Source organism: Bubalus kerabau, chromosome 8 (assembly GCF_029407905.1).
Source record: "Bubalus kerabau isolate K-KA32 ecotype Philippines breed swamp buffalo chromosome 8, PCC_UOA_SB_1v2, whole genome shotgun sequence".
In the NCBI taxonomy this organism is placed as follows: domain Eukaryota; kingdom Metazoa; phylum Chordata; class Mammalia; order Artiodactyla; family Bovidae; genus Bubalus; species Bubalus kerabau.
In genome coordinates, this window is record NC_073631.1 from 80,073,278 (window position 1) to 80,100,364 (window position 27,087).

General features: G+C 47.8%; 2 protein-coding genes across 5 annotated transcripts; both read left to right on the plus strand.

The window, feature by feature from the left end:
• The first annotated feature begins 10,863 nt into the window (after window positions 1-10,863).
• TMED4 (transmembrane p24 trafficking protein 4) lies at window positions 10,864-13,904 on the plus strand. 4 transcript variants are annotated; one of them, XM_055590686.1, is made up of 5 exons: window positions 10,864-10,999; window positions 11,523-11,623; window positions 11,736-11,861; window positions 12,278-12,424; window positions 12,868-13,904. In XM_055590686.1, the coding sequence occupies exons 2-5, from the start codon at window positions 11,540-11,542 to the stop codon at window positions 13,015-13,017; spliced, it is 507 nt and encodes a 168-aa protein (XP_055446661.1). In that variant the 5' UTR covers window positions 10,864-10,999; window positions 11,523-11,539; the 3' UTR covers window positions 13,018-13,904. The 4 variants fall into 4 exon arrangements, with proteins under 4 accessions (XP_055446661.1, XP_055446662.1, XP_055446664.1 ...); XM_055590687.1 differs by lacking the exon at window positions 10,864-10,999 and adding an exon at window positions 11,018-11,137; XM_055590689.1 differs by lacking the exon at window positions 10,864-10,999 and adding an exon at window positions 11,138-11,330.
• Window positions 13,905-16,997: 3,093 nt separating this feature from the next.
• DDX56 (DEAD-box helicase 56) lies at window positions 16,998-26,428 on the plus strand. The gene is made up of 14 exons (XM_055590684.1): window positions 16,998-17,153; window positions 17,244-17,405; window positions 18,408-18,568; window positions 18,714-18,884; window positions 18,998-19,088; window positions 19,649-19,893; window positions 20,207-20,326; window positions 20,812-20,925; window positions 21,021-21,115; window positions 21,532-21,605; window positions 21,742-21,831; window positions 22,536-22,641; window positions 25,218-25,291; window positions 25,708-26,428. The coding sequence occupies exons 1-14, from the start codon at window positions 17,094-17,096 to the stop codon at window positions 25,783-25,785; spliced, it is 1,641 nt and encodes a 546-aa protein (XP_055446659.1). The 5' UTR covers window positions 16,998-17,093; the 3' UTR covers window positions 25,786-26,428.
• Window positions 26,429-27,087: the final 659 nt, after the last annotated feature.

The following is a 27,087-nucleotide window of genomic DNA, read 5'->3' on the forward strand; positions in this document are numbered from 1 at the left end:
TTTGCATTTCCCTAACGACTAATTACGTCAATTTTTTTATGTGTTTATTGGCCATTTGTATATCTTCTTTGGAGAAAAGTTTAAGTCGTTTGCCCTTTTTTGAATTGGGGTTTTTGTCTCATTGTTGAGTTGGAAGAGTTCTTTATATATTAACCCCTCATCACGTATATGAGTTGCAAATATTTTCTCCCATTCTGTAGGTTGTCTTTTTACTTTCTTGATAACGTTCTTTAATGAACAACAGTTTTAAACTTGGAAGTACATTTTATCCATGTTTGTTGTTATTGTTGCATAGTTCATTATCTGTCATAGCCAAGAATCCATTGCTAAATCTGAGATCATGAAGATTTATCCTTCTTCTAAGAATTTTATGGTTTTAGCTTTTATATTTAGGTTGTCTATGCGTTTTGAGTTAATTTTTGTATATGATGTGCAGTAGGAATTCAACATCATCTTTTTGCACATGGCTTAAAGCTCAACATTCATAAAACTAAGATCATGGCATCTGGTCCCATCACTTCATGGAAAATAGATGGGGAAACAGTAGACACAGTGACAGAATTTATTTTTTTGGGCTCCAAAATCACTGCAGATGGCAATTGCAGCCGTGAAATTAAAAGATGCTTACTCCTTGGAAGGAACATAGACAACATATTAAAAAGCGGAGACATTACTTTGCCAACAAAGGTCAGTCTAGTCAAGGCTATGCTGTTTCCAGTAGTCACGTATGGATGTGAGAGTTGGACCATAAAGAAAGAAAGCTGAACGCTGAAGAATTGATGCTTTTGAACTGTGGTGTTGGAGAAGACTCTTGAGAGTCCCTTGGACTGCAAGGAGATCAAACTAGTCCATCCTAAAGGAAATCAGTCCTGAATATTCATTGGAAGGACTGATGTTGAAGAACTGTATATGATGTGTAGTAGGAATCCAACATCATCTTTTTGCACATGGCTTAAAGCTCAACATTCATAAAACTAAGATCCAATACTTTGGCCACCTGATGTGAAGAACTTACTCATTGGAAAAGGCCCTGATGCTGGGAAAGATTGATGGCGGGAGGAGAAGGGGATGACAGAGGATGAGGTGGTTGGATGGCATCACTGACTCAATGGACGCGAGTTTGAGTAAATTTCGGGAGTTGGTGATGGACAGGGAGGCCTGGCGTGCTGCAGTCCATGGAGTCTAAAAGAGTCAGACATGACTGAGCAGCTGAACTGACTGACCAGGGAGAGATTGAACCCATACTCTTGCCAGTGAAAACATGGAATCCTAACCACTGGGCCCACCAGGGAATTCCCCTATTGCCTTTAATCTATATAATTTCCTTTCTTCTGCTAGCTTTGGGTTTAGTTTGCTCTTTTTTCTTTCCCTCTCTTTTTTAATTCATTAAAGTGTAAAATTAGGTTATTGATTATTGTTTGTTTGTTCATTTGTTTTTGCCACATGGCATGTAAGATCTTCACCAGGAATTAAACTCATGCCCCCTTCATTGGAAGCACAGAGTCTGAACTACTGAACCACCAGGGAATTCCCTTTCTTCTTGACTAATGCACACTTTTACAACTATAAAATTTCCTCTGAGCACTGCCTTCACTATAGTCAGTGTCTTTTGCTCAGTATGTTTTTTCACCAAAATATGTATTCTGCATTCATTCAACAAATATTTCTACTTGGTTGGTTCTAGGTGCTGGGAATATAGAAGTGAACACAACACAGGCAATATCTAAAATGTCATAGTGCTAACATTTTATGGTAAACCAGCAAGGTAGCAATTAATTTGAAATCTGTAAAACAAGGTACTGTGATAGAGAATGGTAGTTGCATTGCTTTTGTTTTTTGAAATATATTTTATTAAATAGGTAACATATTCACTTGGTTCAGAAATCAGAACAATATTAAAAGGTCTAGTTTGCAGAGTCTCCCTTGCATGCCTGTTACCATCCATATCATAGTCTGCTGGCCTCTCAAACCCCATTCCTGCCAGAGGTAACTCTTTATTTGTTAAATCACGGAGCAATCAAGTATTCCAGGATGAGAGCAGAGGTGGAGGGAATTCAGGGGCTTGGAGAGTGGCAATTTACCAACTAGGACAGAGGTATTTCTATATTTTAATTGGCACAACCATGCTGGTGTATATTTGCTGAATATTCATGTTACCTATAACCACTTATAGTCTTATATAGTCTTCTAGCATTTTTAATGCAAATACAGACGCTAAAGATAACATATTAGGTACTATCTTCTGTACCTTGCTTTTTTAACTTTAGCAAAGAATCCTAGAAAGTTTATATATCAGTCCATAAAGACTGTGTTCATTTTTTCCAGTTATTTGATAGTTCATCTTTGTCCTGTGTTGTATTGGCTGGGGCAGTTCTTCTGGAACTGAATGGCCTCATTCTATTAATTGGAGGCTCAGGCTGGACCTTTTATCAGCTGGATTCCAGAGAGCAAAAAGAGAAGCTACAAGGCTTTTTAAGGCCCAGGTACCAGAGCCATACAGCTTTTTTTCCATTGTATTGAATGGGTCAGTGCAAGTCACGGGGCCAGAACCAGATTCCAGGGGAAAGGAAATAGATGCCAGCCCTCAGTGGGAAAAGCATGTGGACATGGGGATTGGAGGGATTGTTTGGGTAAGGCCTTTGTAGACATTCTACCACTTGGTATGCTTAGTTGTGTGCTGTGCTTTGTTGCTATGCTATGCTGTGCTGTGCTTATTTGCTTCAGTCGTGTCCAACTCTTTGAGACCCTATGAACTGTAACCTGCCAGGCTCCTCTGTCTCCATGGGATTCTGCAGTCAAGAATACTGGAATCGGTTGCCATGCCCTCCTCCAGGGGATCTTCCTGACCCAGGGATCAAACCCACATCTCTTACCTCTCCTACTTTGGCAGGCAGGTTCATTACCACTAGCGCCACCTGGGAAGCCAACATTCTACCACATCAAGGCCCAATCATGGTTCACATGTCTTATTTAATATTATGCATCTTTAGTTTTTTAAATTAGTACATTTCTCCCACTCCCCCCCACTTTTGTTTGGCTTTAATTTTTGAAAGGTTGGAGTCAATTGTTTCATATTCTGGATTTGCCTTATTATTTCCTCATGATGTCTTCTAACTTCTGAATTCCCCATAAACTGCAAGATGAGTAAAAAACCTAATGGAAATTAAACATTACTTATAAAAATATTTATTATTCATTGATTATGTTTTACAATGATTATCTTTTGCTTGAACAGGATCAGTTAAAAATCTAAGACAGATCAATCATTCCTTACTCAGAATCCCTGAAGGGGATTTCATTTATTTGCCAAGGTCCTTAAAATGGTCTAAAAGCCCTACCTAGTCTTCCCACTCCCCTCTATGACCTCATTTCCTCCTAGTTTTCCCCTCACAGCCTCTCCTCCTGCCATACTGGCCTCCTTGCCCTTCCTCAACTCACAAGACACACACCAACCATCCTTGGCACTTTCACTGTTTCCTCGGGTATCCATGTTCACTTGCCTCTAGAGGGCCTCTCTCACATGGCACCTTCTCAGTGAACTTTCCTTGGCCACTCTATTGTACCCCATCCCACATCTGACCAGACATTCACACGTTCACTCCCTGTGTGAAGTTTCCTGAGGCTGCCATAACAAATTACCACAAATAAAGTCCATTGAAAACAACAGAAATGTGAACTTCCCTTTGCAGTCCAGTGGTTAAGAGTCCGTGCTTCCACTGCATGCGGTAAAGGTTCAGTCCCTGGTTGGCATGCCATGTGCTGCATGGCATGACCAAAAAAAAAAAAAAAAAGAACAACAAACCCAGAAATTCATTCTATTACATTTAGAGATTGCAGAAGTCCAAAATCAAGGTGTCAGCTGGGTTGTGCTCTCTCCAGAGGCTTTGAAAGAGATTTCATTCCTTGTCTCGTCTAATTTCTGGTGGCTCCAAGCATTCCTTAAGTTTGTGGCTGCATTGCTCCAGTGCCTGCCTCTGTGATCACATGGGCACCTCTTTTTCTGTGTATTTCTCTCTTTTTTACATGTACAGGTGAGTGGCATTGAGTACATTTACAGGGTTGTGAAACAGATCTCCAGAACTTCCTCCTACAAATCTGAAACTCTACCCAATAGAGTTTTACCCAAAGCAAAAAGCAAAGGAGAAAAGGAAAGATATACCTATTTGAACGCAGAGTTCCAAAGAATAGCAAGGAGAGATAAGAAAGCCTTCCTCAGTGATCAATGCAAAGAAATAGAGGAAAACAATAGAATGGGAAAGACTAGAGATCTCTTTAAGAAAATTAGAGATACCAAGGGAAATTTTCATGCAAAGATGGGCCCAATAAAGGACAGAAATGGTGTGGACCTAACAGAAGCAGAAGATATTAAGAAGAGGTAGCAAGAATACACAGAAGAACTGTACAAAAAGATCTTCACGACCCAGATAATCACGATGGTATGATCACTCACACTCACCTAGAGCCAGACATCCTGGAATGTGAAGTCAAGTGGGCCTTAGGAAGCATCACTATGAACAAAGCTAGTGGAGGTGACGGAATTCCAGTTGAGCTATTTCAAATCCTGAAAGATGATGCTGTGAAAGTGCTGCACTCAATATGTCAACAAATTTGGAAAACTCAGCAGTGGCCACAGGATTGGAAAAGCTCAGTTTTCATTCCAATCCCAAAGAAAAGCAATGCCAAAGAATGCTCAAACTACTGCACAATTGCACTCATCTCACACGCTAGCAAAGGAATCCTCAAAATTCTCCAAGCCACGCTTCAGCAATACGTGAACCGTGAACTTCCAGATGTTCAAGCTGGTTTTAGAAAAGGCAGAGAAACCAGAGATCAAATTGCCAACATCTGCTGGATCATCAAAAAAGCAAGAGAGTTTCAGAAAAACATCTATTTCTGCTTTGTTGACTATGCCAAAGCCTTTGTGTGGATCACAATAAACTGTGGAAAATTCTGAAGGAGATGGGAATACCAGACCACCTGACCTGCCTCTTGAGAAATCCGTATGCAGGTCAGGAAGCAACAGTTAGAACTGGACATGGAACAACAGACTGGTTCCAAATGAGAAAAGGAGTACATCAAGGCTGTATATTGCCACCCTGCTTATTTAACTTATATGCAGAGCACATCATGAGAAATGCTGGGATGGAAGAAGCACAAGCTGGAATCAAGATTGCTGGAAGAAATATCAATAACCTCAGATATGCAGATGACACCACCCTTATGGCAGAAAGTGAAGAGGAACTCAAAAGCCTCTTGATGAAAGTGAAAGAGGAGAGTGAAAAAGTTGGCTTAAAGCTCAACATTCAGAAAACGAAGATCATGGCATCTGGTCCCATAACTTCATGGAAAATAGATGGGCAAACAGTGGGAACAGTGGCTGACTATTTTTCTGGGCTCCAAAATCACTGCAGATGGCGATTGCAGCCATGAAATTAAAAGATGCTTACTCCTTGGAAGGAAAGTTATGACCAACATAGACAGCATATTAAAAAGCAGAGACATTACTTTGCCAACAAAGGTCCGTCTAGTCAAGGCCATGGTGTTTCCAGTAGTCACGTATGGATGTGGGAGTTGGACCATAAAGAAAGAAAGCTGAACGCTGAAGAATTGATGCTTTTGAACTGTGGTGTTGGAGAAGACTCTTGAGAGTCCCTTGGACTGCAAGGAGATCAAACTAGTCCATCCTAAAGGAAATCAGGCCTGAATATTCATTGGAAGGACTGATGTTGAAGAACTGTATATGATGTGCAGTAGAAATCCAACATCATCTTTTTGCACATGGCTTAAAGCTCAACATTCATAAAACTAAGATCCAATACTTTGGCTACCTGATGCGAAGAGCTGACTCATTTGAGAAGACCCTGATGCTGGGAAAGATTAAGGGCAGGAGGAGAAGGGGACGACAGAGGATGAGATGGTTGGATGGCATCACCGACTCAATGGACATGGGTTTAGGTAGACTCCAGCAGTTGGTGATGAATAGGGAGGCCTGGTGTGCTGCGGTTCATGGGGTCACAAAGAGTCGGACATAACTGAGCGACTGAACTGAACTACCCAATAGGCAACTCCCCATTCTCCCCCTCCCTGCTTGTAACCACCATTCTGTGTCTCTGAATTTACTACTCTAGATACCTCATATAAATGGAGTCATATATATTTGTCCTTTGTGACTGGCTTATTTCACTTAGCATAATATTCTCAAGGTTCATCCGTAGTGTTATCATATTGCAGAATTTCCTTTCTAAGGCTGGATACTACTCCATAGTATGTATATATCACATTTTGTTTATCCTTTATCCACCCACTGATGAACATTTGAGTTGCTTCTACCTCTTGAGTATTGTGAATAGTGCTATGAATATGGATGTGCAAATGTCTTTCCAAAATCCTGCTTTCAATTCTTTTACAGATCTATCCAGAAGTGGGATTGCTAGGATATATGGTAATTTGGGGCTTCCTCAGTGGCTCAGCAGTGAACAATCTGCCTGCAATGTGGGAGGCTTGGGTTTGATCCCTGGGTTGGGAAGATCTCCTGGAGGAGGGAATGGTAATCCACTACAGTATTCTTGCCTGTAGAATCCCATAGACAGAGGAGCCTGGTAGGCTACAGTCCATAGGGTTGCAAACAGTTGGACATGACTGAAGTGACTGAGGATACATGCATGTAATTTTATTTTTATTTTTTTGAGGAACCTCAATACAACTTTACATAGTGGTTGAGCCATTTTATGTTTCCACCAATAGTTCACAAAGGTTCCAGTTTCTCCACTTTATCAACTTATTATTTTCTGTTATTATAATAATGAACATTTAAAAAATTATTTTTGGCTATGCTGGGTCTTTGTTGCTGTATGGGCTTTTCTCTAGTTGTGGCAAGCAGAAGCTACTCTTCATTGCAGTGTGCGGGCTTCTCATTTTGATGGCTTCTCTTGTTGCAGAACACAGGCTCAGTGGTTGTGGCACACAGGTTGCTGTGTGCCATGTGGGATCTTCCTAGACTAGGGATCAAACCTGTGTTTCCTGCATTGGCAGGCAGATTCTTTACCACTGAAACACCAGGGAAGCCTTGTTATTATTTGTTAATAGTAGTCATCCTAATCTGTGTCTCTCATAAAGACACTTGTCATTGGATTTAGGGCCCACATAGATAATCCAGGATTATCTCATCAAGATCCTTAATTATATTTTCAAGATCCTTTCTCCAAGTAAGGTGACATTCACAGGTTCTGGGGACTCAAACATTGACATGTCTTTGGGGGACCACCATTCAACTCATTATACTCCCTTTCTTTTCCTCCCTGATACTTTCCTCCATCTGACATGCTATATATTTACTCATTTATCTTATTGATAGACAATAATCAAAATAAATCTGCAAAGACAAGGATTTTTGTTTCATTCACCAGTGTGTTCCCAGGGTTTAAAAGTGTCTGGTACAAATGTCTACTCAGCAGATACTGGTTGAATGAATGGCTAGCTAGCCTAGGTCAAGGCTTGCAGGAATTTCTTCCTCCCACCTTTGCAGGGTAAAGGTCTGGGACCAGGGGAATTAGATTACCTAAGACAGGTTTCTTCCCGTGGGGAATGCAATTTTTTGTTTTGGCTGTGCTATGCAGGATTTTAGTTCCCCGACTAGTGATTGATCTCTAACCCTCCTACAGCAGAAGCATGGAGACTTAACCACTGGACTGACGGGAAAGTCTCAATAATACCAAGATTACCCATCAATTAGGACAAATTCCAGGGTTCTTTTTAAGGAAAAAAAATACAGATACCATTTTTTGCTAAAGTGATTTAGCATTCCTTGGATAAATGGCTGATTTTATGCCTACGGCAGGAAATGTACAAAATGGAAAACAAGGAAGACCCTAAAGACTACTACAATTGTGTCAAAAGGGTATAGCAAAACAATGTTTTATTGGAGAATTTGAGCATTATAAAGGGTAATGGGTTTAATGCACTGAAACACACTGTCTTACTGTAAATCCTCACTGGCTCTAGATTTGTTTGAAGGATATACCAAGTGCAGAGAAACATGTTAAATATCACATGAAGAAACAACCAACCAAATTCAGAATGTGGAAAATTCTATAGGTTAAATGATCAAGTTGCTTCAATAAGTAGATGGCATCACCATCATCAATGGAAAGGGAAGGGGAATTGCTTATCCACAGATTTGGCTTCCTGTGGTCCACAGCAGTCTGAAAATATTAAATAGAAAATTACAGAAATAAACAACTCATAAATTTTAAATTGCTCACTGTTCAGAGTAGTATGGTAAATCTTGCTCTGTCCTGCCTGGGATAAGAATCATCTCTTTGTCCAGGCATATCCTGCCTGTTTATAGCGGCCCTCTTAGTTATCAGACTGGCTGTACCACTATCACAGTGCTTAGGTTTAATTAACAATGACCCCAAAGTGCAAGAGTAGTTAGGTTGGCAATTCAGGTAAGCCAGAGAGAAGCTGCAAAGTGCTTCCTTTAAGTGAAAAGGTGAAAATTCTCAACTTACTAAGAAAAAAAAATCTTATGCTGAAGTTGTTAAGATCTATGTTAAAGTGTGAAACTTCTGTGAAATTGTAAAGAAAGAAAAATTCTTGCTGGTTTTGCTGTTGAACCTCAAACTGCAAAAGTTACAACCACAACATGATTCCTGCTTAGTTAAGATGGAAAAGGCATTAAATTTGTACAACAAAACATTCTGATACCATATTCACATAACTTACGACAGTATGTTTTATTTTGCTGTTAGTTATTGTTAATTTCTCACTGTGCCTAACTTATAAACATTCCCATGGGTATGTATAGAATAAAACACACGGGAGGGAGAGAGGGAGAGATGTGGTTTCAGGCATTCACTGGAAGTCCTGGACCATATCCCCCTTAGATAAGGTGTGACTAATATGTATCAAAAGAGGTTTAAAAGATGTATCAATGAATGTAGTAAATAGTCCTTTTTAACAATCCAAAGTTTATTGAGATGGGGGTGGGGGAACTAAAAATATACTAAGTACTAGAATTATTAAAGAATTATTTTTGTTTTGGGTGTGATAGTTATTAACAGTCCATATTGGCTAGAAATACACTGGAATAATTATAGGTAAAATTATATGATGTCCAGGGAATCTTTAACACACTTCAGGGAAAAAATGCAGAAATGGATAAATAAGGCAAAATTTTGATTCCTGTTGAAACTGGTTGCTAGTATATGAAAGCTCATTGTAACTATTCTATGTGTTTGGAAATTCTCTTAATAAAAATTTTAAGACAAATTTTCAACCTTCCTTTGCTCTAATTCCACACCCAGTAAGGACCTTTCTGGCTTCTTTTTTGCCTTCCTCTGTCCCACAAGAGGAACGCTCTCATTAGGAGATGTAAACATGCCTCATAGACCTCCTCATTCTAAGTTTTCCTCAAGACTTTTCCTCAATTTTCTTAGCCCAGATACTCATTCTCAAGTTGCACCAGTTTGTTCAAAGAAGGTGAAGGTCACAGAAAAGGGAGGAACCTGCACAGAGGTCGTCACTTAAACAAGTAGACTGTCCCCTACTGAATTTGGATGAGATCACAAGTTGTCCGCATGACTGACTGCTGAATGTGGCCAGACTGTGACTTGTCCATTTCATTAAAGCTGAGTCATATGCTAATATTTAAAAATTAGATTTCATACTTAAATTTCCAGTTTCTAAAAAAAGAGCTTATTTTCCGTCCTCACCGCACAACTGCTGCTGCTCAGGAAAAGTTTCCTTGTAAAACTTCTTTAATGCCACTAGGATATTTGCCTTGGTTCAATCCTACTTTTTAAGAGAGAAATAGGAATATATCCAACTCTGCAGATTCCTGGGTGGGGAAGACCCCTGGAGAAGGAAATGGCAACTCACTCCAGTATTCTTGCCTGGAGAATCCCATGGACAGAACCTGGCAGGCTACAGTCCGTGAGGTCGCAAGAGCCGGACACGACTTAGTGACTAGCCCAACACAATACCAAGCACGATAAGAATGGTTTTTACAGGATTTGTGTTTAGGAAGGATGGGGAGCAGCTGAACAAGCTCTGGACCCCCACTTGCACTTGTCACGTGCCCATCAGACCCACAAGGCTGGATTTTGTTCTGCTTCACATCTCTCTCCACTCTGAGCCCTAAACCACTGTAAAACAGTGGAGCAGACCCACCGCCCAAAGGACTGCACGTTCCAAATCTTCACCTAGAAGACCATGAGCAGTTGGACAAGTTGAGAGAGAACAATAAGGGCTGGAAACAGGCGGAGACGCCGCCAAGCCTCGCCCTTTGGGTGCAGTCTAGTGACCACTGAACCATCTCTATTCGTCCCTCCTCCCACACATCTCTCACCTTTAGCCCAATCTCCACTTTCTCTTTCTGGTAAGCACCCCCGGGTGACTATCTGTGAGCACTTCGGTGTATACCCCTAGCAGAGGAGTGTCAGAAAATAATCATTGCCACACCGTCATCTCAAGTAACAAAACTGATCAACTAAAATCTGGAACACCTAAACCTGTTGGCGCCCCAGGGCTTGGAATACCGTTTCCTGTAGGTCTGTTTGGAGCCCCACCCAGGTGAGGCTTCCACCCCGGGGTCATGGCTTCCAAAGCCTCGGTGAGCCGCTACTCCAGGCGGCACCGAATGCGCCTGAGGCTCCTACACGATTTCTCACACCGGCATCCACCTAGTCGGGGTCTTGGGAACGGTCTGTCGGTCCCCGGATTCCGACTTTCCTTTTCTCGGTGGACCCCGAGTTCGGAAGCCTACGTCGACCCAATCTTCCGGATACGGGACCCACGCCTCGGCGCAGGCTGACGGGCAAGCAGCAGGGGCGAAGGAGGTGTCAACGTTTCCGTACTCTGGCTGCCACGCCGCGCTTGCTGGGAGCAGCGCGCAAGCGCGCGCATGCGCACTGAGCAGAAGCCGCTTGTTGGCAGTTGACGGAGCCCACTGCACCTCCAGAGAGCGGGAGGGACCAGCCAGTCTCCGGGCGTCCTGCGTGTGCGCACTGTCCCCTCGGCCCTGTAACTTGGTCGAAAAGACGCGGGCGGGGCGGGGCGGAGCGGACGCAAAGCGGGAGTCACCGCGCAAGCGCGTCCTGCGCCTGGTCTTTCTGCGTCGTCAGGGAGCGGGGCGCAGGTGCGCGCATGCGCACTGGGCAGAGGGCGCGCGTTGGCAGGTGTCTGGGCTGGGCGTCGGCGGGCAATGGGGTTGCCGGCGTTGCTGCTCCTTGCGCTGTGCGCCGCAAGCGCCCGGGGGCTTTATTTCCACATCGGCGAGACCGAAAAGCGCTGCTTCATCGAAGAAATTCCCGACGAGACCATGGTCATCGGTCAGGCGGGGCGAGGGTGGATCGGGCCCTGAGTTGTCCCCAAGACGCCGTCGGGCTCTCAGCTCGCAGCGGCACTCTGAGGACGCCGGACGGTGACCTGGAGAGCAGTGCCCCCGTCTGGCGTCCCGGGAGCCGCGGAGTGTGGGAGCTGGATGGACTAGGCGGGTTGTGACTGCTCTGTCTATTCCTCAGGGAACTACCGCACCCAAATGTGGGATAAGCAGAAGGAGGTCTTCCTGCCCTCGACCCCCGGCCTGGGCATGCACGTGGAGGTGAAGGACCCTGAAGGCAAGGTAGGGCCATCTTCACTAGAGCTCTTGGGGTGGACAGAGCTCATAAGACACGAGCTTGCACTTGGCGAGGTTAGAGTAAAGGTGTGGGCTTTCATTGACTACTCTGTTGCAGGTGGTGCTCTCCCGGCAGTACGGCTCAGAGGGCCGATTCACCTTCACTTCCCACACTCCTGGTGACCATCAGATCTGCCTGCACTCCAACTCTACCAGGATGGCTCTCTTTGCTGGCGGCAGACTGGTAACAGTTTTCTCTTGGCCAGAGCTCAGAATCTGTCACTTGGTTTCAAAGTTTTGATTTAGTAAAGAACCTGCCTGCCGATGCAGGAGACCAAGAGTCAGGAAGATCCTCTGGAGAAGGGCATGGCAACCCACTCCAGTATTCTTGCCTGGAGAACCCATGGACAGAGGAGCGTAGCTGGCTGTGGTCCACAAGGTCACAAAAAGTGAGACATAACTGAAGCGACTTAGCAAGCATGCACATCATTTATAACTCTTTGTGGCACAGTTACAAGTAAGAAATAGACGTTGCCCTCCTGTCCCACAAGGACAAGAGTATGTTCCATAGCCTGCAACAGACCATCAGAGATTGCATCACTTAGACATCATAACCTCAGAATGGCTCTGACTTTGGGGTTCAACCTTATTTCCTCCTAGCGTGTGCACCTAGACATCCAGGTTGGGGAGCATGCCAACAACTACCCTGAGATTGCTGCCAAGGATAAGCTGACAGAGCTGCAGCTCCGAGCCCGCCAGCTGCTTGATCAGGTGGAGCAGATCCAGAAGGAGCAGGATTACCAAAGGGTAAGGGCATGTCACTGTACTTGGCCATGGCAGTTGACCTTTATACCCATTACACCTCCTGGAAGTTGCTTCTTGGGGCTTTCCCTACTTGGGAAGCAGGCTGTTCAAAGACTGGAACAGAGGCTATCAGTGCAGATAGCCATTTTTCAGCTCTGTATAATAAAGTGTAGAGAGGACAGTTCACACTCTAGCAATAGCCATTGCCTGCCTCCTTATTTTGGGATCTTGGTTGAAATGGTTTAAGAGTGTGATTTCTGTCCTAGCAGAGAAGCTCATGGAGGGGCAGCATGTTACTTCCTTGGGGCACTCCCAGGGGAATCAGAGGCAGTATTTCAAAAGGTGTTTGGTCCCATAGTTGAGCAGTGGCATGGGAGGGAAGGACCTCACAACAGCTGAGACTGTCTCTCCCGCACATTTAATCCTGGGTCCATTGTCCTATGCAGTATCGTGAAGAGCGCTTCCGTCTGATCAGCGAGAGCACCAACCAGAGGGTCCTGTGGTGGTCCATCGCTCAGACCGTCATCCTCATCCTCACTGGCATCTGGCAGATGCGTCACCTCAAGAGCTTCTTTGAGGCCAAGAAGCTGGTGTAATGTCCTCACCATGTGATCCTTTCCTGTCACCTGAATTATTTGGTACTTTCCCCACCCAATATCTTATCCACCTGGATTCTGAGGGAAAAAAAAGTGAAAAAAGACTATAAGCCACAATGGTTCCATGGCAACAAAGCATTCAGATCAGCCACTTGTTAACACTGGTTTTCAAGGACACAGGACACTGGTCCAGGCTTTCAAAGATCTGTCTTGGGGTTTGTGCAGAGTTGGAACTGACCCAGGACTAAGTCTTGCTTCTTTCGCCTCCAGTGATTCCCCTCTTTCTCATAAAATGAGCAAATGAAAAACCCTCCTACTCCTTTAACCTTTCGTCTACTTACGAAGTAGGCGACCAAAATGCTCCACCGAGGAGGCCTGCCTCACTGCTCTGCTGTCAGTCCTGGGTTCACTCAGCAGCTTTGTGAATGTAAATAGGGGCGAAGGCCCCAGAGGATTGAAAAGTTTTTCTATATATTAGAACTATTTTTTGATAAAATTATATATTTTCCTTCCTAGTTGAAGTGTTACTGCCTTTGTGTGACTAGCTGGATACCAGTGCAGTCCCTTCTGCATTGTTTATGCACACATCCTTGATAACTACCATGGCAGCTCCCAGGACTTCAGCTTTCAGGCCAGAGAGCAGATGTCACAGCTGCTCTCAAGGCCTAATCAGAGGGCCAGGCAGGGAATTCTCCAGGACACCTGTGGTTTACATCACACAGGGCCTGAATTCAAGAGTGAGGCAGTGACAGCTCACACAAGGCAGGACACTCTTACCCTCCCGTTTCCCTTAACTTTTATTTAAGCTGTGGTAAATGTTTTTCTCGCGGGAACCAGATTTGGTTCTTTATACAGATTTTTCCAGTGAAATAAAACGTGTTGTAGTAGCTGTGTTTGAAATGAAATAAAGAGGCTGTGGGCAGAGGGGAGGCACAAAAGGAGATGGAAGAAAAGCTTTTGGTCTGGGTGCTTCTGCAGCTGACCAGGAGTGGACCTTGGCATGTGGGCTTGTGAGGCTAGGGTGCGGGAACAGACAGGGTGGTGGTAACCACAGGGCAACCACATAGGCCTGTCAGCAAGGAATCCTGTGAAGAGATTAAGTATCTATTTCTTAGCTCCCTGGAATCATAAGTGTAAACACATCTTAGCATACTTCTCTCGTGCTTTTCTGCCATATAAAACTTAATACTATTAGGTGCCCATTCTTGATATTTTATTTCATGGTTTTATTTATTTAAAATACATTATTTATCTGACATACAAAACTAAATTCTCCCCTTGTTTTTATCTTCCATACTATTCTGTTACATGTGTATCTATTTTTCCTTACAAAAGTATAAGCAATTTAATTTTATAGACCTTTTCACTTAATATTTTTGTAAATATTTAAGAAATTCCAATTTGGGGTGACCACGTTAACGGTTCAGTGTGGTGAAACACCATAAATGACTCATCCAAAATTATTTGGATATTTACCATAATATTCTTCATGTTAGAATTAATGGAAAATGAGGTGGCCTTGAAACTAGTTCATGTGTAGACCTCTGGCCTGAGGCTCTTTAGAAGCATGGGACATGTCAGGAAGGGAACACACGTCTGCTCTGTGGCTGTTACTAGGAATCTACCCAGCAAAGCACACTGGCGTCTAGGCTATAGGAATACACGAAGTAGTCTGTCCATCTGTGCATCTCAATTATGCTGATGGGTCAGTACGTACTCGGTTTCTCCTCTTGTGAATTTTTGATAGGGGAATGGAGTGAAGACAAAGGTGGGAGTATATCACACCTTTACACTGATGGGACAGTTGGAATCTTGATTGCCAGAGGATAGGCTAATCGGTGGTAGGTGTGAGGAAAAGTTTTCACATTGGTGTGTGGCATTCACAGACACCACAGAGCCTAGGAAAATTTTTAAAAAATAATTCAAGCTACATCCAAGGAATTCTGGGGACCTTTTCCCCCAATACTACCCTGATTCCATTCTGAAGTTCTTGCTTTCTTAGGTTATAAAACATCCTTACCAAATAGCCTTCTATCCTTATACAAAAAGGCTGTGGGGGCACAGGACTCTTTGTACTCACCCCATTATCCCTGGCCCAGTCCCCATCTCCATGTTTTGGTTCCAGCCTCACTTTACCTGTGGTGCTCTCAGTTCTCACCCTAATAACACCCAGAGCCTGACTTCTGGATCTCATGCTGGGTCCATGTCAGAATAGATGCATAGGGTCACCTGAGAAACTCATCCATATAGATTCCTGAGCAACATTTACGTCCAGTCTGACTAAGTTTATGTTTGGTGTGGTGTGGTAGGCAGAATGGGCATCCCTGGTGGCTCAGACGGTAAAGAATCGGCCAACAATGCAGGAGACGCAGGTTCAATCCCTGGGTTGGGAAGATCCCCTGGAGAGGGGAATGGCAACCCATACCAGTATTCTTGCCTGGAGAATTCCACGGACAGAGGAGCCTGGCAGGCTACAGTCTATGCGGTCACAAAGAGATGGACATCCTGCATCCCCATTAACACACATGGTAGGCAGACTAATAACTTCCCAATAATATCCAACTAGATGTACTAATTCTTGAAACCTGTGAATATGTTACCAAACGTGGCAAAGAGAAATTAGGGTTGCTATCATCTGCTTTTAAAATAAGTAGATTATCCTGAATTATCTGGGAGGGCCGAATGTCATAACAAAGGTTCTTGAAAAATGCAAGAGGGAAGCAAAAGAAGGTTGTAATGATATGACACAAGGACTCAACCCTCCATTAACAGCTTTGAAAATAGAACAAGGGGGCCACATGTAAAGCTGCGAAAGGTAAAAAAAAACAATGATTCCTTTAGAACCTCCAGAAGGGAATGGAGCCCCACCAACCTCCTGATTTAAGCTTAGAGAGGCCTTGTCACACTTATGACCTATAGAACTGTAAAATAGTAAGTCTGTGTTAAGCCACCAAATTTATGATGATTTGTTACAGGAGCAATAGCAAACAGATATAAGTGGGGACCAAAAATCCCCCCCCTTTTTTTGGCTGAGTCTTACTGCTTGCAGAATCTCAGTCCCCCAAAAGGAAATGAATCCAGGCCACAGCAGTGAAAGCCTGGAATCCTAACCACCAGACCTGCAGGGAACGCTGAAGAATTATTATTTTTAACCACACTGTGCAGGCAACACAGGTTGCTACCTTTGAGAACCCCAGCGCAACCTACCTTCCTCTTTTCTTATGCTACTCATTCTTCCAAACTTCATTCTTGGACAGTTCAATTGTTATAGCCTGTCCTTGTTCTGCCTGTGACCCTAAACCTTAGCCCAGCCCCGGTGGACTCTATTATATGGTGGTACACCCAGTGTCACTTGCTTTTTATTCTGAAAGCCATTGCGTTTGATTCCCACGTTCCCACCACTGCTACAGGCAAACAACCCTGGAACACATATGCTGGTGCACTTTTCCTAAGCATAGTCGGTGGCAGAGCAATTAATGCTTGCACATAAACCTGACAGAGATCCCCCAGATGCATAATGGCAGGAAAGGGCGCAGGACTCACCAGTATTTCCCAAACGTGGTAAGGTACCACCCGCGGCATCCCTTTTCTTAGGCAGTACACAGACGAGCATTCTAAACATTGATGTATTTGCCAATATACCTACAACTAATACTGGCATAATTGCTAGGGCGAGGCTGTTAAAAATCAAGCGCTAGATGAAGGTAAAGCCATAAACATGCAACCTGGTGGAGAAACTGGAGGATTGTGTGGCCGGTGTCGGTGGGCGAAGGCGGGCACGGAGGGGACCTCACCCACCTCCACGGAGCCCCGCCTCTGCCGCAGGTAACCCTAACCCAAAACGCCATTTAGAGGTAGTGTCAGGGGACTGGCAAGGACCCGTGGGCTCTCCGCCGCCCGCCGCCTCTCCCAGACCCCACAGACAGAGCGCAGCAGCAGCAGCCGCAGAGCCTAGCCAGAACACCGGAAGCCATGGCCAACTCCTTTGAAACTGATTGGCTGCTGCTTTGACCGGCTCACGCGTCGTGTCGTGCTCTTCCTGTCGCGCCTGCGCGCTGTCACTACAGAGTAGCAGCATGGAGGATCCGGAATCGTTGGGCTTCGAACACATGGGCCTGGACCACCGGCTCCTACAGGTACCGGGGAGGGCTGAGGAGCCGAACCGACGGTGGATGGGAGCGGTGGCAGGGCAGCACGCCGCCTGAGCCGTCCCTTGTCTCTCCTAGGCCGTCACTGATCTGGGCTGGTCGCGACCCACGTTGATCCAGGAGAAGGCCATCCCGCTGGCGCTGGAGGGGAAGGACCTCCTGGCTCGCGCCCGCACCGGTTCCGGGAAGACCGCCGCTTATGCCATTCCTATGCTACAGCTGCTGCTCCACAGGAAGGCGGTGAGTCGGGGGAGGGGCCTCAAAGGCCGAGAAAGGGAGATGCAGGCGTTTGAGTTCCGTTGTGCCCTCTTGGAAGGCTGTGCCGGCCACCCTCACGCACCCGTCTTCCCCAAGAGCCGGGTTTTCTTTGAATCTCTTACACATGAAGGCTGGTCTAAGAGAACCTGATGATTTTCTGGTAAACGCTCTGAACTGGGATTCAGGTTACTTGGGTTCTAGTCCAGGCTTTGCGACCATTATTCTTTGTACTCAGTTCAGTCTCTCAGTCGTGTCTGACTCTGCGACACCTGGACTGCAGCAAGCCAGGCTTCCCTGTCCATCACCAACTCCCGGAGCTTACTCAAACTCATGTCCATGGAGTCGGTGATGCCATTCAACCATCTAATCCTTTGTCATCCCCTTCTCCCACCTTCAGTCTTTCCCGGCATCAGGGTCTTTTCCAATGAGTCAGTTCTTCACATCAGGTGGCCGAAGTATTGGAGTTTCAGCTTCAGTATCAGTCCTTCCAATGAACATTCAGGACTGATTTCCTTTAGGATGGACTAGTTTGGTCTCCTGTCTGGCTGCTCCAGATCCTAGTTGAGGCATCTTCCTTCTTCCTTACGGCATGTGGGAATCCTTAGTAGTGCCATGTGAACTCTTAGTTGTGGCAGGCAGGATCTAGTTCCCTGACCAGGGATTGAACCTGAGCCTATTGGGAGCACAGAGTCTTAGCTACTGGACCACCAGAGAAGTAACTGGTGGTTCACCAGTAACTGGCACATTTTAAGTAACTTTCTAACGATAAAGTAAGTTATCCTTTTTGAGTTCAGTGCCTGGGGAAAGGGCCTTGTTATCTACATTCAGAGATGGGTAAAGTAAGTGAAGGGGTGATCAAAGCACAACTAGATTGTTGTGTTGAAGTCATAGTACGTGATCAGATTGCCTGGAAGAGGTAGAGAAAAGCATCTGGTGGCCATGATGATAACTGACTGGCTGAAGTCTTTAATTCGTGTCTTGCAGACAGGCCCTGTGGTGGAGCAGGCTGTGAGAGCCCTTGTCCTTGTGCCGACTAAGGAGCTGGCAAGGCAGGCCCAATCCATGATTCAGCAACTGGCTGCCTACTGTGCTCGAGACATCCGGGTGGCCAACGTCTCAGCCGCTGAAGACTCAGCCTCTCAGAGGTGGGTTAGAACACCAGGACTGTGAGGGAATGAATCTGCACTGGAATGTGGGATGGGGTTTTTGTGCAGCAAAAACGAAATCTGATTTGGGGTGAGGTCCCAGCTGCTACCTTCTACTTAATACTGAGGTGTTGCCTATCTACAGAGCTGTGCTGATGGAGAAGCCCGATGTGGTGGTGGGGACTCCATCCCGCATATTAAACCACTTGCAGCAAGACAACTTGAAGCTTCGAGACTCCATGGAGCTGCTGGTGGTCGATGAGGCTGATCTTCTTTTCTCCTTTGGCTTTGAGGAGGAACTTAAGAGTCTTCTCTGGTAAGGAGAAAGGGTGGTGAATACACAATAGGGCCTGGAGTGAGGGGGCCCATTCAGCTGCCCCCATTAGAGGCCTTAGAATTGGAGTTTGATGGGGCTCTGTTTCATTTTAGTCACTTGCCCCGGATTTACCAGGCTTTTCTGATGTCAGCTACTTTTAATGAGGATGTGCAAGCACTTAAGGAGCTGGTACTACATAACCCGGTAAGGGCCCCGTGGGACCATCGGGAGACTCAGAGGACTCACTCCTGCCGTCTCAAAGGAACCCTTTGTTATTTGGGGTGGGAAACTCCTCGTTTAGTATTCCTGGTTCTGAGGCACTAGAAGTCCGATGTTAGGCACTCCTGTATCCTCCAACCTAAAGTCACTATGTAGTCCCAGGTATCTGCTGGCTTCAAACCATGCTTTGCCTAAAGGCCTGATCAGGGACCCCCAAGGGGCAGAAAGGGTGCTCTGAGTGGCACGATCAAAATTCTCCCCTTATGTGAACTTTACTCTTCTAAAAGGTTGCTACTGTAGGGGTTTTCTTCTCACTCTAGTCATTTATAGTGTGTTTCACTTTGATTTATGCCCCAAATTGTGTGTAGTTTTATGTCCTTTGTAAACTGCAGTAGTTAGTATACTTTGAATTCTGACATTACACAGTTGGAAGGGACCAAGGGCACCCTCCACTAACACACCAGCGCTGTGGTTGGCAAGCCAGCGGCTTGCAGTAGCATTTCTGTGTTCTTTTTTTTCCTGACCACAGGCCTGTCCTCCCCTAGGTTACCCTCAAGTTACAGGAGTCCCAGCTACCAGGGCCAGACCAGTTACAGCAGTTTCAGGTGGTCTGTGAGACTGAGGAAGACAAATTTCTGTTGCTGTATGCCCTGCTCAAGCTGTCGTTGATTCGGGGAAAGTCTCTGCTCTTTGTCAACACTCTGGAGCGGAGTTACCGGCTGCGCCTATTCCTGGAGCAATTCAGCATCCCCGCCTGCGTGCTCAATGGAGAGCTTCCACTACGCTCCAGGTGTGCCGACTCCCATGTCTTGGTTGAACGTGAAGATGGAAAAGGGGAGACACAGTCGCTCTTCCTGTTTCTTAAGTGCTTAGTGGATTGAGGGCCCCGGGCTTGACTGATCCTCAATGACTATCTCTCACAACTCTGCAATACCAACTATAATTCCATCTTCACTTGGCGAGATTGAAGCACAAAGATTAAGTTGGGGAAGAATTGAAGAAGAGGGAAGAGTCAGAAAGGATGACCGTTATGACCAGGCGGAGGGTGGAGGAGGGACCTCCAGTGCTCTTAGGTCTGACTTTTATCTGCTCTTGGGCCACAGGTGCCACATCATCTCGCAGTTCAACCAAGGCTTCTACGACTGCGTCATAGCAACAGATGCTGAAGTCCTGGGGCCTCCAGTCAAGGGCAAGCATCGGGGCAAAGGACCCAAGCGGGACAAGTGAGTCCACTTTCATCTCCTCTCAGCCCTTGCCAGGGAGAGCCACCTTTCAGAAGACTGGGAAACTAGCATGTGGGGGCAGGAGTGAAGGGCGCACAGGCCTGCACTTCGTGGGCAGCACGAACGGCCATTCTGCCTGACTTGCTGGCGTGCTGTCATCCTGTGAGGAAGGTGGCTCAGCCTCCACTAGCTGTGACTTGCAGGAAGGATCTTTCTTTGGGAGAAAGGGAGCCACCAGCCTCTGTCTGCCTCTTGGGTGGGCTGGCTTGGAGTGGTTCTCGGGTTGCCCTGTGGGCAGTGAGTTCCGGGGTTTGGCTGCCCCCACTACCCTAGCTCCAGTTATGATGTTTAAGAATCTTCCTCAGAGGAGTGTCTTGTAATTCCATACCAGGCTTTGTTGAGCGATCATGCTGATTAAATAAGTTTGAGAACATGGCCTCTGAGGAGCGGAGGGCTCAGTTTGAGGTTGGCATGTTTTCTTACAGGGCTTCTGATCCGGAGGCAGGCGTGGCGCGGGGCATAGACTTCCACCACGTATGTGCTGTGCTCAACTTTGATCTCCCCCCCTCCCCCGAGGCCTACATACACAGGGCTGGCAGGTAGGAGAACTGAGGCGTAGTGGACTGGGCACCTGGGCTGTGGGCACACTGTGGGACACAGCCAGAGACACGGGCTGGGTTGTCTTTCCTTGCAGGACGGCACGTGCCAACAACCCCGGCATAGTCTTGACCTTCGTGCTGCCCACAGAGCAGTCTCAGCTGGGCAAGATTGAGGAGCTTCTCAGTGGAGGTAAGAGCCCCGCCCTCACTGACCTGAGAGAGGGCCAGGCTTCTGTTGTGACACTTTAAACTTCAAGGTCTGGTGCTCCTTAGTGCTCCGTGGCTGTCATTGCACATACTTTGTGGCTAGAGTGGCCTCAGAGTAGGAGAGTAGGCGAGTGGGCAGGTCCTAAGGCTGAGAGGTATGACAGGACCTGGGACGTGGGGACAGGAAACTGCCCTGGCTGCAGCAGGGTGGATCCCCTGTCGTGAACTGTCCATGAGACCCAGGGTTTTTGCTGCACGTCTGCATTGTGGGAAAGAGTGGGCTGGATCCCCGGCTGCCTCACCCCAGGGAGCAGACGTGGGAGGTTCTGAGCAGAAGGCCTGCATAGACCCTGCCCAAGCCTTCAGTCTGCAGGACCCTCACTGCAGTCTTCTCTGCAGACAGTGGGGCCCCTGTCCTGCTTCCTTACCAGTTCCACATGGAGGAGATCGAGGGCTTCCGCTACCGCTGCAGGGTGAGTGGGGCCCTGTGGGGATGTGGGTACTTGGGGCTCCTCTAGGACCCACAGTCAGGCCCTTGTTGTTCAGCACCCTGGCAGGAGGGCGGGCTCAGGCAGCCCTGCCATGTTGACCTTTGATGTCTGCCCCCAGGATGCCATGCGCTCAGTGACTAAACAAGCCATCCGTGAGGCAAGGCTGAAGGAGATCAAAGAGGAGCTCCTGCACTCAGAGAAGCTCAAAGTAAGGGGCTGTGGTCGGGGTGGGTGGGCAAAGGGGAAGCTTCAGGGCATCGCCCGTCCTGGAGGCCAGGGGCAAAGCTGTGAGTGTGAGAGGCAGTGAACTGGGCAGCAGACCATGCCTTTAGCAGGTCATGGGGAGGAAACAGGCCAAGAGTGAGTAAGGATGCCTGCTGTCCTGCTGGGAGGTGAATTGGCCGAGTTTCTGAGGTGGACAGTGGCTGTGTCCATCAGAAGCACAGCTTCTGAGGTTTATTCTCATGACACAGTAGTAAGAGTTGTGTGAGGTCACAACTGTATGGGTGCCTGCGTTCCGTTGCGATTCTCAAGGTGGAAACACCAGGGAGTCCACCCTGGGGACGCAGTAAACCGAGTCAGGTGCATTCATGCAGCATGCATTACACAGAAAAGGAGGAGGCAGCTGTTTATGTGTCAGTTAGAAGGTGCACGGCCATAGAGTGGTTCCCTGTGAGGAGGGGGTGGCGTGCTCCTAACTGCCCCCACCGAATAGGGAGTGAGAACGGGGACACATGCCTGAGCTGCCTCTGGGAGGGGGCCCCAGTGACAAGGCAGTGGGAAATCTCAGCCTTAACAATTGGAACAAAGGCTACCTGTTCAAAAACTCCCCTGTTAAAAAAAAAAACAAAAAACCCATGAAATTACAAAAGGAGGACCGACCATGCAGTGCCTGCTTTTCTCCCCTGCCAGACATACTTTGAAGACAATCCGAGGGACCTCCAATTGCTGCGGCACGACCTGCCCTTACACCCCGCTGTGGTAAAGCCTCACCTGGGCAACGTCCCTGACTACCTGGGTGAGCAGGGCTGGGGGCGGGCTGCGCATTCATCCCTGGGCTGCTGTGCGCTAGGGTGACACAACCATGGGATCTGGGCAGTGAGCATGGACACAGACGTAACTCTGCACAGTCCCCCTGGGTAGGCGTTGCTCTCTCTGTGGGGGAGACAGGAAACCAGCACTCTGCCTTCAAGGAGACAGCACTCTGCCCCTTCAAGGCCAGGGGTCTCACATCTAGAGCCTGGTCCTGTGAAAGAGCGAGCCAGTACCTGGCCAAGCAGCCTCCTGTGTGTAGAAGGGAGTGACCGGGTATGGTGTGGGAGTCGCGAGTAGGAGACAGTGCCACTTGTGCTGGAGGAGGTTTAGGGTTAGTGACCAGGCCAAGCTGGGCTTGGGTGTCTGAGTCCAGAACATTTGACCGGGGACACGGGGGGTGGGAAATAGAGAATAGACCTGCCTGAGCCTTGTGGGGATGAGGGATATTGGGATCACAGTTATGAGGTCAAGGATGGACCCCAAGAGGGACTTCCCTGGTGGTTCAGTGGTTAAGACTCTGAACAGAGAACATGGGTTTGATGTTTAATCCCTGGCCAGGGAACTAAGATCCCACATCCTTCATGCTGCATGGCACAGCCAAGAAAAGAATGGATCCCAAGAGTGGTTTCTATGGTGTAGATGAGACCAAAACCCAGCTGATGTGTTCAGGAGCCTTGCTCCCTTTGCACCTGGTAATGATACTCCTTGTGTCTTTGGTAACGGATATGTGTGAGTTTTATGCTGAAGATGTTTAGTGGATTAAGGAAGCAGAGAAGTGAGTGCAGACCCATTTTCCTGGTACCCCTGTGGATTAGCGTAAGCTGGTGGATATGGCAAGGAGAACCTCAAGCAAGTGGATGGGAAAGATCCAGGAGAGATGGGAAAATGCCAGAGAGATGGGGCCAGGTTCCCCAGGAAGTGAACTCTAAGGGATACCAACCAAGGTCGTGGTCTGAGGACTGAGGAGGGGAAGAGGGGAGGAGTGGGTGTGATCTTGGGTGGCTTTTGGGTGGTCTGTGTGGCAGCTTGAAGTGGGATCCCAGTTCCCTGAGTATGAATTGAACTTAGACCACAGCGGTGAAGGTGCTGTATCCTAACTGTACTAGACCACCCAGAGACTTCTGGCTGGGAGCAGGGCGCTGGCTCTTGCCTGGTTTGAAGAAAGAATTTGGGGAAAAGTTAAACAACAACAAAAAAGGCAAGTGAAGTGTTTATTAGGAGAGAAGAGAGATGTGGAGAAAGGATGGGTGGACTGCGAGAGAAGTAGCCATGAGCTTTTTTTTTTTTAATTTGTTTATTCTTGGTTGCTCTGAGTCTTCATTGCGTTTTCTTGGGCTTTCTCTAGTTGCGGCGAGTGGGGGCTACTCTTCGTTTCAGTGTGTGGGCTTCTCGTTGCCACGGCTTCTGTTGCGGGGCACCATGGACTTAGTTGCCTCACGGTCCATGGGATCTTTCAGAACCAGGAATCAAACCTGCATCCCCTGTATTGGCAGATGGACTCTTAACCACTGGACCACCAGGGAAGTCCCTTTCGGGATGGTTTAGACCACTTATGTAGAGGCAGTTTTCTGATTTTCATCTGGCCAGTCATCTTGCATTATGTGGCTCCGAGTCCGTATCAGGTCTGACTCAGGGCCCTCCTGGATGTGCAAGCGCATCTTTTAGACAAGGTGAATCCCAGTGCCAGGCTTTTCGGAGGCTGGCAGACCTTATGGTCTAGTGCCCCCTCCCCTGAGGCGCCTTTTTGTGCTGGCATAGTCTGGGAGGTCTCCTTGACCCCATGAATGAAGAATACATGGTCTCCTTAATTTTTTACCTAGGCAGGGCTTGCTTAGCTCCTTTCTGTTATTGCTGTTCCCATTATCTTGAAGTGTCCTCAGGAGACAAAGTCCAGCTACTTACACTGTTCCTGTTGTTATTTTTATTTTCAAAGTGTTAACAGGAAACTAGTTGTAAATGTTTAACCTGGGGCCCATCTGTCTCCTGCCTTAGAAGGGAATCACATCCTCTCTTGTCACACAGGAGCAGAGTCATTGCCCCAAACCTTTGGCCTTTAGGGGTCGGGGTGACGTGGGAGGGTGTGGTGGTGTGGTGCTCAGAGGCCTGTCAGGACCTGTGTGGCCTGGCTGGAGGGGACCCTGAGCTATGCCCTGGGTCGGTGAGAGGACAGAGGCCAGGGGTCATGTAGCAGGTCCCGAGCAGTGATGGGGGCACCTGACAGGTGAGGGGGGGTATGGGAGGAAGGACCGCGGAGGAAGGAATTATGTGAAGACTGCTTTTCTATTTTAGCAGCATTTTCTTTCTTAATTTTCCTTCTGTTGTTTCACACTTACTGTGACACATACTGCAGAGACATGTTTTAGTGGACATGCCTGGGGACAGCGGTGTGAGCCTAGATAGTCGTGTGTTCTTGGGATTGCAGTGAGGATCGGAGTGCCAGGCCCCGGGTCAGGAGGGGAGCGCACGCTGGGAGCCACTGGAGGTGGAGCCGGCGGGAGAGGGGTGGGAGCAGGCACACAGGGCGCCGGGGGCAGCCGCTGAGCCGGCCGTCTTTTCCAGTTCCTCCTGCTCTGCGCGGCCTCGTCCACCCTCACAAGAAGCGGAAGAAGCCCCTCGCCTCTAAGAAGGCCAAGGTATGTCCCCTGGGGCCTTGGTGACGGCTGCAGGCCCCCCCCTCCCCAATCTGGTTCCCTTGTCACCAGGGTGTGCTTGGTGTGTTTGCCCCTTGTCCTCAGGAGGGAGGAAGGAGAATCGGCCCCATACCCCTGGCCGCTGGCAAGAGTTGTGGGGCCCGGGGCTTTCCCTTGGCCATCATGAGCAGCTTCCAGAGCAAAGGAGAACCTGCTGTCCTGGCCCCACTGCCCTCCTCGTCCTCCATGCTGCAGGAGGAGGAAGGTGGGCGCCTGCGGTGCTGGAAGCAGCACCTGTCCTTGGCTCGCGGCCTGCAGGGCCTGCCAAGTAGCAGTACCACCCACTTCTCCGAGTCTGTCTCGTTATGTGCAGACAGACGTCTGCTCCCCACAGTCAATCGGTAACTTTGCCCCCGCAGAAGGCAAAGACACAGAACCCACTGCGAAGCTTCAAGCACAGAGGAGAGAAATGCAGACCCACAGCAGCATCCTCCTGAGGTTGTTCAGGCAGCCTTGGCTGCCTTCCCAGGCTCTCCCCAGGCTGGAGTGTGGAGCAGGCCTCCCTGCTGGAGGAAGCTTGATTCTCAGACTGGATGGACTGGATTCGGGGCAGGCGGAACTGTGGCCCTCCAGACGGATGGCCAGGCTGGTGCTTTGCCCATAACAACAGAATAAAGATTCTAGCTGCCCTAGTTTGTGCCTCCTGCCTGTAGGAAGGAGCCATCGAAACCTTGGGAATCAGAAACCACTTCCAGGAAGCAGCACCTGGCTCTTTGCCTGCTGTGCGCAGTGCCTCCTTGGCCAGAAGAGGTCAGCCTTGCAGCGCTGCAACCTGGAGCCCTCCAGCCCGGAGACACCTGCCGGCATCTGGCTCTCTGGCCTTAGCACCAGCTGCTCCTGTGGGCTTTCTCTCTGAGATCAGGCTGACGCCTCCCTTCTCTGAACCTGGGAACCACTTTTTGCCTCCTGGAAAGATGGGCCTGCCTGATGACACCTCTTTCTCCATGGAACGTTGTAAATTCAGCCTTCTACTCCCTCAGGCAGCCAGGGACAGCTGTCTCTGCTCCTGAACTGCTCTGCTCTGTTTGGCACTCTTGTGTATGTGTGTGTTTAATTAATTAATTAATTTGGCTGCAAGGAGTCTTAGTTGCGGCACGTGTGATCTTTTTTTATTGTGGCATGTGAGACCTAGTTCTTCCTGACCAGGCATCAAACCTGGACCCCTTGCATTGGGAGCGTGGAATCTTAGCCACTGGACCACCAGAAAAGTCCCACCTGGCTGTGTTCTAAGCGCATGAGTGACAGTGTGACACGCACATGCCCTGTCCATTTGCTCTCAGCCCACCTGCAAGGTTCTGATGGCAGGGTCCCAGCTCATATCTGGGCCTCCCAGCTGCTGTCTGGAGGAGGGGGATGCTGCTGATGACTGTGTCCTTTATTGTGCCCGCTTATCACAGTGTCACCGTCACCCACTTACCAGGCCTCACAAGGCCCAGCTGGCGAGAATACTTAGTGGAAGAGGGTCAGCAGGGTTGGCAGGGGAGCTAGGAGAGAATTGGGAAGAAAGTTGAAAGTGCTTGAGTATTTCATTCCAACAGAACCAGGTAGTGGTACCAGCACAAGCTGGTCTGCACAGTGAGGGGAGCCTGGGTCTCTGGCTGCTATTAGGGGGTGGTGGGCCCTCAGGTTTAGGGTCTCCACGTTTCTGCCATCCTGAGAATTTCTAGGGAGTCAAGGTGCATATGGTGGGGATTGCCGCTCAGGTGGGATTATCAGTGAGTGAAACAGCAGCCAGTGCA

Bases quoted from the DNA above. Each gene is read 5' to 3' on its own strand.
- DDX56 (XM_055590684.1), top strand. From the start codon at position 17,094: ATGGAGGATCCGGAATCGTTGGGCTTCGAACACATGGGCCTGGACCAC. The intron at 17,406-18,407 runs GTGAGTCGGGGG...CGTGTCTTGCAG, and splicing joins TGCTGCTCCACAGGAAGGCG to ACAGGCCCTGTGGTGGAGCA. The intron at 25,292-25,707 runs GTATGTCCCCTG...TTGCCCCCGCAG, and splicing joins TCGCCTCTAAGAAGGCCAAG to AAGGCAAAGACACAGAACCC.
- TMED4 (XM_055590689.1), top strand. From the start codon at position 11,204: ATGGGGTTGCCGGCGTTGCTGCTCCTTGCGCTGTGCGCCGCAAGCGCC. The intron at 11,331-11,522 runs GTCAGGCGGGGC...TCTATTCCTCAG, and splicing joins CGACGAGACCATGGTCATCG to GGAACTACCGCACCCAAATG. The intron at 11,624-11,735 runs GTAGGGCCATCT...ACTCTGTTGCAG, and splicing joins TGAAGGACCCTGAAGGCAAG to GTGGTGCTCTCCCGGCAGTA.